This window comes from Microchirus variegatus (genome assembly GCF_963457635.1).
Source record: "Microchirus variegatus genome assembly, chromosome: 7".
Taxonomy (NCBI): Eukaryota; Metazoa; Chordata; class Actinopteri; order Pleuronectiformes; family Soleidae; genus Microchirus; species Microchirus variegatus.
Genome location: NC_139808.1, coordinates 3,293,558 through 3,305,683, shown reverse-complemented (window position 1 = coordinate 3,305,683; position 12,126 = coordinate 3,293,558). Strand labels below are relative to the sequence as shown.

General features: G+C 40.7%; 2 protein-coding genes across 2 annotated transcripts; one reads left to right on the top strand and one right to left on the bottom strand.

The window, feature by feature from the left end:
• The first annotated feature begins 617 nt into the window (after positions 1-617).
• utp3 (UTP3 small subunit processome component) lies at positions 618-6,014 on the top strand. The gene is made up of 16 exons (XM_083892721.1): positions 618-811; positions 1,234-1,321; positions 2,635-2,691; positions 2,787-2,843; positions 2,929-3,046; positions 3,129-3,197; positions 3,283-3,404; positions 3,497-3,655; positions 3,742-3,813; positions 3,922-3,962; positions 4,048-4,144; positions 4,291-4,416; positions 4,745-4,881; positions 4,962-5,034; positions 5,590-5,697; positions 5,807-6,014. The coding sequence occupies exons 1-16, from the start codon at positions 795-797 to the stop codon at positions 5,894-5,896; spliced, it is 1,431 nt and encodes a 476-aa protein (XP_083748847.1). The 5' UTR covers positions 618-794; the 3' UTR covers positions 5,897-6,014.
• A 170-nt stretch (positions 6,015-6,184) lies between these two features.
• Positions 6,185-8,492, bottom strand: ppcs (phosphopantothenoylcysteine synthetase). The gene is made up of 4 exons (XM_083892472.1): positions 8,435-8,492; positions 6,861-7,415; positions 6,669-6,772; positions 6,185-6,566 (listed from the first exon to the last, which is right to left on the bottom strand). The coding sequence occupies exons 2-4, from the start codon at positions 7,393-7,395 to the stop codon at positions 6,240-6,242; spliced, it is 966 nt and encodes a 321-aa protein (XP_083748598.1). The 5' UTR covers positions 7,396-7,415; positions 8,435-8,492; the 3' UTR covers positions 6,185-6,239.
• Positions 8,493-12,126: the final 3,634 nt, after the last annotated feature.

Below are 12,126 nucleotides of genomic sequence, written 5' to 3'. Positions count from 1 at the left end.
GTAATGTCTAAATAAATAAAGTCTTCTGTTCTTGCTGCTCACAATTAGTTGTTTCTGTAGCTATTGAAAAGAGCAATTTTATTAAACCTTCAGTGTATGGACATAGTTGTATGTTATCTTTGGATCCAACATGTTATGCTCTTGTATGCTTATTCTCGCTGTGAATAGCTTCTTATGTGTTGGATTCTTGTACATAAGTCGGGGTAAATTATAATGGATTGGAATAAAGTGTGGAGATTATCATATAATAAAGGTCTGTATTCTGTATTTCTGTTTTTGAAGGGTGATGTTTTATCATTATTGAATCAACCAGTTGATGATTATATTATAATAGATTTGTTGTTTGGGGCCATAAAATGTCCAAAGATGGTGTAAAAATGACTTCAAATATAATTTGTTTTTATTTAAAAATAAAATACTAGTACAAGAATACATTTACACGGAATTAATCAGTCATAAAAAATGTTTGTGAATCATTTAGTCATCAGTAACTGATAAATAAAAAATATTTCTTCCCGCAATTACGTCTCCGGTACAGTAGGTGGCGGTGTGCGCCTTTTACGTTGCTTTGTAGACCAACGCTGACGCGTGAAGAAGAAATCCCGGAAGCACATGGACACCAGAGGAGAGGTGGACATGTAACTTCTCAGCACAACTAAACAATTTTTACCCTTTTTTGTTGTTGTTGTATTCTGTTTAGCGCGTAGTTTATTTTTATTTTCATTTTTAACGTCGTTTGTACGCGTATGTTTGTTTGGTGAGCGCGAGGCAGCCGCATGTAATTGACTTCCATCATGGTTCGAGCTTTAAGGTGAGTTTGGCTAAAGTTAGCCTCCTCGTTTGTATGTTTTTAATCGGGTTAAATGTAGAAGGGAAGCAGCAGCCTGAGGATAGTGTAATAATAGTAGTAATAATAATAACAGTATTATAAGTCAGTTATTGACCGCGGAACGTTCATCTTAATTCATTAGAGAAGAACTACAAGGATGTCGCAGTGTATTGGTTCTTATCTGTGCATGTATACATACACACAGAAATACATTATGCACTGAAATTCAACTTTGATTGTTTATGTTTTGTTATTGAAAATGAATTCAATTGGATATATAATTTAAAATTCAAGATTGTGACAGAGATATAATATGATGGCAGATACATGTTGCTGGTGGGTGTACGTCCTCCATGAATGCTGCAGAGGTTAAAGCATAATATAATCTGTGATGTGTCCATTAGGAGTAAAAAACCACCGAGGATAAATAAGAGCGAGCAATATGGTGAAGATGACCCTGAAGCCTACAAGAAGATGCCTGTGCCTGATAAGGTAGGTTCTCTCAGATTTTAAATGTCTTAAAATGTATGATCACGTACTTGTTTGTCCAGACCAGAACATTTACATCCATGAAAAAAGGTCATGTCTTTCATTTGTTTATCCATCCACACTCTACTGCTCACCATTGCACTGTTTAATGATTAAGACCAACTTATTTAAACTAATCTCATAGCTCTAGAGCATGGGTGTCAAACTCTGGCCCGCGGGCCAGAGTTTGGCCCGCCGTGTAATTTCATTTGGCCCTTGAGGCAATATCAAATTAACATTAGAGCTGGCCCGCCGGTATTATACAGCGGCACCGCTAATACTACAAATCCCATAATGCTCTAATATAAGCGTTGCTTGTTCCATATTCAGTGTTAAAGCAAATCAGTGTAGCAAACTGAGCAATAATTAACGTTTTATTCATGCACTTTCTCTTGCTACTTCAAGTCTTGAATGTTTGATTCATTCATTATTGTTATTTTATTTTCAAATTTATTATTAGCCTGTGGAAAAAGTTTATTTTGATATTTACTTAAGAAGGCTGCAAATAGAAAAGAGGCATTACATTTTTATCCATCCATTATCTACCGCTTATCCTGTATTTAAGGTGCATTCAATTTTTATTTGATATGCCATTGATACTTTTTAATTATTATTATTATTATTATTTGAAACTCGATTTTGCATGTCACTATAAAGCTATATAAGCCTTGCTTGTTCAATATTCAATGCAAAAATTGTTTGGGACCCTATTAAAAGGTTAATTTGTTCAACCTTGGCCCGCTGCTTTGTTCAGTTTTAAATTTTGGCCCACTCTGTATTTGAGTTTGACACCCCTGCTCTAGAGACTCTAATGACTGCAATGATTGGTAGATGGCGGTAGGTGGCGCCACATGCTAAAACATGGTTTCATAACATAAACATGACTTGCAGTCTGCAAAAAAAATGTATGCAAATCTTTTGTCTGTACTGTTGTTGTTGGTGAGTTCAGTTTGTTATATGAGCATTATTCCTGAGTCTCTGTGACGTATTAGGAGGATTTTATGGCCAGTTGCTTTAAATGTTTTACATAATGCACCTTTAACTTTTGGATTTTTATGGAGGAAAATAAGAGGAATATCAAAAAAATCAAAAGCGTCACTTACTGACAAATATTAGTTTTCTTAATCTGTACTGACCATGTGGGAAACATGTGAGTGGCTTTGGTGGAGGGTATGTGCTGCCATAATGTGAAAATATTGGGGTTATAACTCTTATAACACTCTGTAAAACTAGTAATACAGACACGAACTTAGTTCTATGTTCTCTCTTGCTTTCAGAAATCAGCGCAGTACACAAAGGACACGGTTGATGAATTTCACGACGAGAAGATTGAAGTAAGTTTACCTCATTGGCAGTTTTTTACTAAAGTGTGTGTTGCAGTTTGTATTTACCTATTTTTTTTCCACATTTCTGTTTTGCTCTGATGTAGAAACTTCTGGCCCGTGGTGTCAACATGGAGGCTGATTCTGATGAAATTGATGACGAGGTGCCCTTTTTTTGTTTGGTTTGGATTTATTGTCAGAAAACGCATGTAGTCTGGGAGCAATTTCAAGCTCGTTTGGACTTTGCAGGAGGAAGTGATGGCCCTGGATGATTCTGAGGAGGAGGAGGATGAGGAAGAAGAAGAAGAAGTGGATGAGGAAGAAGGGACGGACATGGAGAGTGATTTAGAGGGGAAAAAGGATGATGGTAAACACAAAGTCATCTGTTGGTTTTACTGTTTTGGTAAAATTATTTCAGGTTTTAATTGTATTTTTTTCCCCCCCCCCAGACCTTCCAAATGAAATGGCATGGGGCAAAAAGAAGAAAATGTTCTACGACTCTGACTATGCGAAGTCAAGTAAGTGTCCTCTTGTCTTCTCCAGTCATTTGAATTGTGTGGAGCAGTTTTTTGCTAATGCAACATTTAAATTGTTTCATTACAGAAGGGATAGCACGCGATGCGTTGGAAGCTGAGGAACAAGAGGAAGAAGAAGAAGCTAAAAACATCCAAAACCGTTTGGCTGCTAATCTAAGCGAGGAGGATTATGATTTAAGCTTTTTTCAGGTTTATTTATTTATTTATTTTAACCATAAACTTCCCCTGCTCACCTGTTGGTGATGTCTTTTTTGTTGACTTGTGTTGTTTTCTGCCTTCAGGAATTCACTGCCGTTGCGGAGGACGATGAAAATAAGGCCACAGTGCAAGAGGAGAGGATCGTGAAAGACCTGCAGCAGATGTCCCGCAAGGAAAAAATGAAACTTCTGAAGAAGGAGTCGCCGGAGCTGCTTGAACTGATTCAGGACTTCAAGGCGAAGGTAAAAGTATAGATGCTCCCAAAGTGTGTCTAAAGATGAGGTGTTAAATCAACACAGACTGACATGACTCTGTTTCCTGTTTGCAGCTTTCTGAGCTGAAGCTTGAACTGCAGCCGCTCATGCAGATGGTGAAGGATGGAACGATACCACCAGGAAAAGTAAGTGGATTTTTCAGCCCGAGTGGGAAGAAGTGAAACCTGTTACAATTATTACTATATCGTGTACAGTAAGTATAGTAATAAAACCTCGGGTCCTCTTTTCTTAAGGGTGCCGAGTACCTCAAAACAAAACAACAGCTGTATCTCAAGTAAGTTGCTTTTAAATCGTACATTTAAAACACAAGTTTTCCTCATTGTTTATTGAATAACGACTCGTGCTTGTTCTCTCGTCAGTTACTGCACAAACATAAGTTTCTACTTGGTGCTGAAAGCAAAGCGAATCCCTGCTCATAACCACCCGGTGATTGAGAGGCTGCTTACCTACAGAAATGTAAGTCCGATTGACCGTTGTGCACAGTTACATTCTCATTCATTCCTTCTGGATTCTTTCAGAAACTTGTACAGATTTACTGTGCATGCATGTATGAAAGCAGCTTACTCGTGTCATGTTATGGACTCTTGAGTGTTTGCCCACAGCTCATCAACGACCTGGGAGCAGTGGACGCTCGACTTGCGCCAGAGTTTCGCAAACTACTGTCTGGTGAGGTGGAAGGCAAGGCAGCAGAGGGCAAGAAAACCAGAGTCTCCAGTAAGAAGGAAAAGGTAGGTGCTGTGTACTTGTGTTTTTATTACCATAAAGGTATACTTGATTATTATATATTATACTACTTTTATATCTCTTTATCTACTTTTATAATGTTTAAACTTCACACCGTATTTGCCACTTTCTCTAACATCTCAGGAATAAATGTTTGTATCACTGTGTTTGTCTCATTTAATATTGAATTGCAAGGGAAATGCTCTCTCTTTTGTGTATGCGCTACAGTACAGCAAAATAATATATCTGAATTGATGCTTTCACATACTCGGGTTTGAATCTGTTGTTGTTGTTTAGCATAAATAATGTATTGTGAATGCTTGCTGGGTGCAGGATGCTGGAGAAACTATGCCTGAGGTGGAGGAGGACTCCGACTCTGACCTGGACGAGGAAGCAGCGTTGCGCTTCTACAGAGACGCAGAGGAGCGGTTAACTCTGAAGAGGAAGAAGAAGAGCCCAGAGGATAATGAGTAAGTTTGATTTGATATGCAAAGGGGATGTTGGACCAGTTCATCTGGGGCTTCTGAAACTAATAGTCCATTTGTTACAGGTTGGAGGAAAATAACGACAATGGCTACGCGGAGGAGGAGGACCCAGATGCGAAGAGAGGAATCACTTACCAGGTACTGAGATCAAACAGAGCAAATTATAAAACAGCGACTTATCAATGTTTGTGCATATATATATAAATATATATATATATTTATTTATTTATTTATTTTTCTCATTAGCATTGGTCTTATAGCAGTGTTGAGTTTGTGGACTATTTTGTGCCTTTGTATTTTGGAGATAAATCTCAGAGAAGATTTTGACTTCATTGTTTTGGTTGTTTTTGGTTGCATTTTAATTGGTGACATTGTGGCGCCACCTGCTGGCCAATGTAGTACTTAGATTATGGGTATTTAGTTATTTTAACTCTGCAACTTCAAACAAACTGAAGCTAATGTCTGTCGTATGTGAAAGCTACAAATACAGTGCTGTGCAAAGGTCTCAGTGCACCGCCATCTTTGTTGTTTTCATGTCTGTCAAATTCTGTGATCATTGGCATTTGGACTGAAAGTTGGTCATATAGATTATGAGTTTAGCTCATTAATAATTTCAGTAGATTTCAATAAGTAGTCCTGCTCCTAATGCATTTAAACAGTTATTCTAATTCTGTGTTTGTACCAACTCCACAGATGGCGAAGAACAAGGGGCTCACACCAAAGAGGAAGAAAATTGACCGTAATCCCCGAGTCAAGCACCGAGAGAAGTTCAGGCGTGCCAAAATCCGCAGAAAGGGACAGGTTTGTATCCAGTTCCAGTCCATTCTCAGATTAGACTTGTCAATCATCATTTGTGTGAATATAGAGAGCATGTGAAATATACGTAAAATGTGTTGTTTATGTTTGCCAGGTCCGTGAGGTTCGTCGGGAGGAGACGAGATACAGTGGAGAGTTGTCTGGTATTCGTGCTGGTGTCAAGAAAAGCACCAAACTTAAGTAACCTGAACACAATCCTAAGAGTGTGTAGAACTGTAGTCATGGGATTAGAAAAATGTCAGCATGTACTTAAATGTTTATTTCAAGTTACCCTTCTACCCTCCACTTAACTAACCATCAGTATCGTGGCAAATGTATCAAAATGTGCTGATTAAAACATTTTATACAATTTCAATTTGGTAATATAACTTTTTTATAACCATATCAGGACAGGACAAAAAGGGGGGAGAGTCATGTTTTTGTTTAGTGTCATTTATGTTGCGCATGATTACACACATATACAGCAGGACAGGCATAAATGACTTAAAGCAGGGAAGATGTGACTCGTATGTACCAACGATGACATGTCAACTCCCCTCTGGGCTTATGAAGTTGTTGTGTGCCGATGTCAGGTTGCTCACTATCCTCTCCTCGATCTCAACCCCCTTCTGCACGTCGTCCTCTGTGAGGATAAGTTCGGCCTGAGACGAGGGGGTCACCACCACCACGTAACCCCGTCTCGAGTCCAGTACGTTGGCTACCACCACCTGGTGCCTGTACGTGTCCAGGGCCCGTCTGGCCTTTTCCAACAGGATGGCTGGATCGGTCTCCAGTTTAAAAGATATGACGAATGCCTGAGGCGCCCAGTCCTTCACCAGTGGAGACAGCATCTTGGGGACCATGTTCAAACTGAGCTGAGGAGGGGAAAAATTATACACATTAGCTTCTGAGCACACTCCACCATGCCACTTGCGAGGACTAACATATCTCGCCTGTCGAAGAACATTCTCACTTACTTGCAGAGGACCATTGGACGACTGGATTTTGTGTTCAGGCATCTCCGATGCTGGAATATAGAAATCAGACACAGCTGCGGCCAAGTAAAACATGGCCTTTGACCCTGCAGAACAAACAATGGCAGACACGTTAGGAATAACGTGAGAGAAACGATCCATGACTTCAACTTGTGCATTCAAGTTCATCTGTACCGATTGTGCTGAGTGCCTGTGCCGCCGCTTTGAGAAGATGCAGATACTCGGACAAAGTGTTGAACTCGACGGGCAGGAGAAGTCTGCGTTCTTTCATTTCCTGGTACCGCTTCAGCACTTTGACGACATTTGGAAGCACCTTTTGGTCCACAACTACTTCACCAGAGTGGCCCGACGCTTCTTCCCCACTTCTAAACTGCAGGGCATCCAACATGTTTATGGTAGAGAACACATGCGCGTACGGGTAGAGGGAGCGATGCCTGTGCAGGAAGATAACGGCGTAGCCGGCGTCTATGAAACACTCCGCTGAGGAGGCTCCACGTCTGCCGCTGCTGAAGTTGTCGAGAAAGCGAACGGTGCGAGACTCGAGCGGAACTTTGGTGCCTCCCGACGTGATGAGGACCACCCTGCGACCTGCCGCCACGTGGTGCGCGGCAAACGCAGCCATCTTCTCTTTTTCCTCCTCGACGTGAGCGGGAACGGCAAATTCTTTAGCCAACCTGCCATCGATCGAGGAAACTCTGGGTTCAGCCATGACCTTAAGAGAAACGGACGCTGTCGGGAGATTTGTCAACAGAGTAGCTGTTAAACCAGTTTTATGATATTTTGTGGGTCTGATTAGTGCAAAGTAAATATTTGGGGACGCATTGCGGAGACGGCACATGTTGAACAGACACAATTTCTTTTGAAAAACAACAACGTAGATATATATACACACGTATATTTAAATATGTGTGTGTGTGTGTATATATATATATATATATATATGTGTGTGTACATATATATATGGGACCGTACCTATGTTCCCCGGGTCCTATGTTCCCTGGGTCCTATGTTCCCCGGGTCCTATGTTCCCCGGGTCCTATGTTCCCCGGGTCCTATGTTCCCCGGGTCCTATGTTCCCCGATTTGTATGTGACCGGGGAACATAGGACCCTTTCTCTAAACCTAACCCTAACCCTACCCATTTTCAAAAAAGGGTCCTATGTTCCCCTGTCACATACAAAGTGGGGAACATAGGACCTTTTTTGGAAAAACGGGGAACATAGGACCCGGGGAACATAGGTACGACCCTATATATATATATACACACACACACACATATATATATATATATACACACACACATATATATATTTAATATTATGGAGTGAGGACAGCAGTGTTTTACATGAACAAGAAATTCTGAGGTAAATTGTCTTTTATTCGTGTATATCATGTAGCATATGCACAGGTGTACCTAATGAAATGGCAGGCAAGTGTATGAAGTACATTCACACGTACACACGTCACGCCAATTTATAAAATATGTAACAATTTGCCAACCAGACTTAGACAATATTTAAAACTCATTTCTCAAGGACACAACAAGGTGGACACTTTAGTATTTAACCCGAAACTATTCAGTTAACATAACAGGACCCCGTTTGTGACGAATACGACGTCGCGTAACTTCCCCGGCGGTTTGTCAAACACGGTGCCGCCGTGACAACACGCGAAATAATGGAATAAAACACGGCGCTTGTTGTTGTTTTTATGACAACGAAAGAGAAAAATAACTTTAAAATATCTTACGCTGACGCGATGTCGCTCTCAGGAAGCTTCACAACTTTGGCACTTCCTGAAATCAGCGAGTCTCGTTGGTCTTTACAACTGGAGAAGAAAACCATCAGCGCCCCCAGTGGCCGCGATTGGTGTTACCATTAAAATACATGGAGGCGATGGCATAATGCAGCAGCAGCAGCAGCACTGTATAAGAGGATGACACTTTTGCCTGTGATGGGGCTAATTAAGGACTATCTTATCTTATATTACATTGTATTATATTATGTATAATATGTATAAAAGAAAATCAGGTATTCTTTTATAATCTGTATCACAGGTGGAAAATGTACTGAAACATTCTACTGAAGTAAAAGTACCACTATTATGATAAAGTTACTTAAGTGTAAGTACAAGTACTGGTAAAACAAAACATATACTCAAGTTAAAGTAAAAAGGTAGCTTATTTAAAACTTTTTTTTAGGACATTTTACATTCTAGAGACTTGGACTTTTAATAAAATGCAACCTTTTACAAATTAAAGCGTGGACAAAATAACATATGTAATAAACACAGTCAAAATTGGTCAAAGTTCACAAGAAACTGCTAAGTGACTTAAGCTTGATGTTTTCATTTACAATTATGTTATTGTATATAATTGGAGAAGGTGGATAGATGGACCAATAGTCTTGTTCAAAGACTGGTTACTGGCTATTTTTTTTATTGTTGTATTATTTGTTATGATTTAACATTTATATTTAATCCGATGGAGGGGAAAAAAAATATCCATATCGCTTTTACTTTAATGTTTACACCAGTATGCTGGGCAGTGAGAAATGGCATTTCATTCCCATGTAAATAAACCAAAATCTATGAGCTGCAGTCATTGTGACCAACCTGCAAGAGGCGCTGTTGCACTGCTGACTAGATGATCACAGTCTTGATTATGAGGCATTCTCTGTTCATGGACGTTTTATTGATATGTAATGTAGCCTGTGTTAGGTTCAGTAAGACAACATTGCAATTAACACATTTTCAACTAAGATACAAGATAAATAGATGAAGTAATAAATAAAAAATTATATTATTGATATATCACAGCAAATGATCTAGTATTGTATAAACTTTACCCGACAATACACCTAATTCTGATATTGAAGTCATGTGAGGACTGATGTGAAGTGATGGAAAAGTTTAATGAAACTAACAAAAAGTCAGAGGTGCATGTTACAAAGTCAGTATTACTAGGTGCTCGGAACTATTAAAAGGGATGTGTGAGGTTTTTATATGGAACTTTTTTTTTTTTTTTTTAAATGTTACCTGCAGTGAGTGGAGAGAAATGACCTACATTGTTAAAACCATAGAGCACAGCCATTTTAAAACCTCAGCAATAACATCTTCCTGCTCCTCTAAGAGCGTGTAACCTTGTCAGAAAAAAATAAATGAGGTTAAACGTCCCTGACGGTACATTATAAATCAAATATGTGATATGGGAAACCATGGATTCAGTGCAATAATCACATAATAGATTGATGATAAATACTATGATACAGTACATATGTATGCATACATACTTATACATTATTTCAGAAATAATATTTTTGTTTGTAAGAAACAAAATATTCTTATATAAATAATTATATTAGTTCTTTCTAGGTCTTTTACTCATAAAATTTGACAGAAACACAGTAAACAGTGTAGGGCTTTTATTTGATTTGAAGGAAGTGACTTTAACTTTTTGTCAATTTTATTTTATTTTTTTCCTCAATCCCAACTTCCCCTGTTGTGGGACTGTGTCTCAGAATTACTGTCTGAAATAGAGATTAAACAGATTAAATAACACATTCTCTGCAAATTAGTAAAAAAAATATATTATTTTTTTTCCAGTGGCCCTTTAAATTAATTCTGGATACTTTATCAGTTCTTTGCTTAAATAAACAAAGGATGTTGGAGGGGGAAAAAAGGGTCACTTTTTTATCAGTGGCATTCCACGTGGATCATTTAGTCTTCATCGTACAATCATAATGTGACGAGTTTAAAGGGCACTGTGGGTGTTTATGCACTGACTTGTTGATGTGTGGGTGCACTCACTGTTCTTCTTCCAATGTCAGGCTCGTGCGTTTGACCGCGCGCTAGTTTCTGTGGCGGCAGAGGTGGTGAGACAGAGGAGGGAGGGGAGTGGGGGGGGGGGGACCGACAGAGGGAGTCGTCGTCGTCGTCGTCGTCGTCGTATGGGAAAGTAGTTCCGGGCAGTTTTAACCAAACGCGCGGAGGGGGAGGAGTGGGGGAGAGTCCCGGATGTTGGCACGGCCGCCGAGAGAAAGGCGAACGAAAGAAGGCGGAGAGGAGCTAGAGTAGGGACGCCACAGCACCGCGGGTTCACCGGCGAAGCTACGGCCAGGGCGGCTTCTTTTTTTTTTTTTTGCACCACAGGGCGACAGCGTCAAGAGCGAAAGACTACTCCCGTGGGGCTCCCGCTGGCCGAAGAAGAGAAGGTGGAAGGAAGGGGAGGGGGCAGTTACTCTGAAACTACCGTGAGGATTTACAGGGGAGCCGCCGTCACAGCAGCTTTCACCCAGAGTAAGTGAGCTACGCGGGCATGGAAGTTGAACTGAGGCCCACGAAATGGACGACTTTAACGGGGAAGTGAGCTGCAGTGAAGTTGTGGGGGATTGCGCCCCGTGAAAAAGGCCCTGACACAGAGTGTCGGGGCGTGCGGGGACATATTTTTTTTTTTTTTTTTTTTTTTTTGCTTTCCCGGTGGTGTTGCCCTGTGGTCAGTGTTAGTCCACCGCGGGCGTGTTGCCGTAACTCTCCCAAGTTGACAGCTCCCGTGTTAGCCTGCTAGCTCCGCCGTGCAACCGGTGACAAGTGACAGGGCAACTTTGACAGCTAGCTTACCAGTTTTAGTAGCCAGCTAACTTTAGCAGAGCTCTGCTGGCGCTCTCTCCTGGGCCAGGACTGGGTCTGCGTGTGTGTGTTTGTCCTCGCGTTAGCGGGATATAATGACATATCCCAGCCCTCCAGCAGCTATCGTTAGCTAGCTGTTTGTGTCGCTGTGTGTGTGTGTCCAGCCTCAAGTGTTTGTGTGTGTGTGTGTGTGTGTGAGAGTGTCATTTGGCTTTCCGGCGTGCTCCGATGGTATTTGACTCTCAGCTGTTGCAGCGTGTTTTCTTGTCTGTCAGTCAGTCGTCTGTTTCCCAGGCGGCTTATAAATCCCTCCAGGAAAAAAAGGAATAAAAAAAACAACAACAAACAAACAAACCTACAACGATCCTCGTATATAAAAGCGGGAGAGCAGTGTGTGACAGGGCGCATGTCTGTCATGTGGCTGGAAAATCAACAAGTGCAACGCATGCTTCAGGTCCATTTAATGCCACAGACTTTGATCTCGGGGGCTGTCAACTGCCTCTGCTGGTTCATATCCGCACGGGTTGTTGTCCTTAGATGCCTCAGACGGTGGAGCGGTTAAAATGTTTGTGAGTGCAGAGACACCTCTGATGAAGAAGACACGCTCCTGTCGTTGCTTTGATGTTAAAAAACCATTTGGTGCGTGTGTGTGTGTGTGTGATCGCATGTTAAAGACACTTGATTGCTGATGTCAAAAGCTGTGACATTTCTTTCCTGCAGCTGTCAACAAAGCAGTGCCCTTGCGATGGATGACTGAAGTCAATTTGTCTCCCTGTCAACTTGTGCATGTTTTTGTTTATTATACGATATGATGT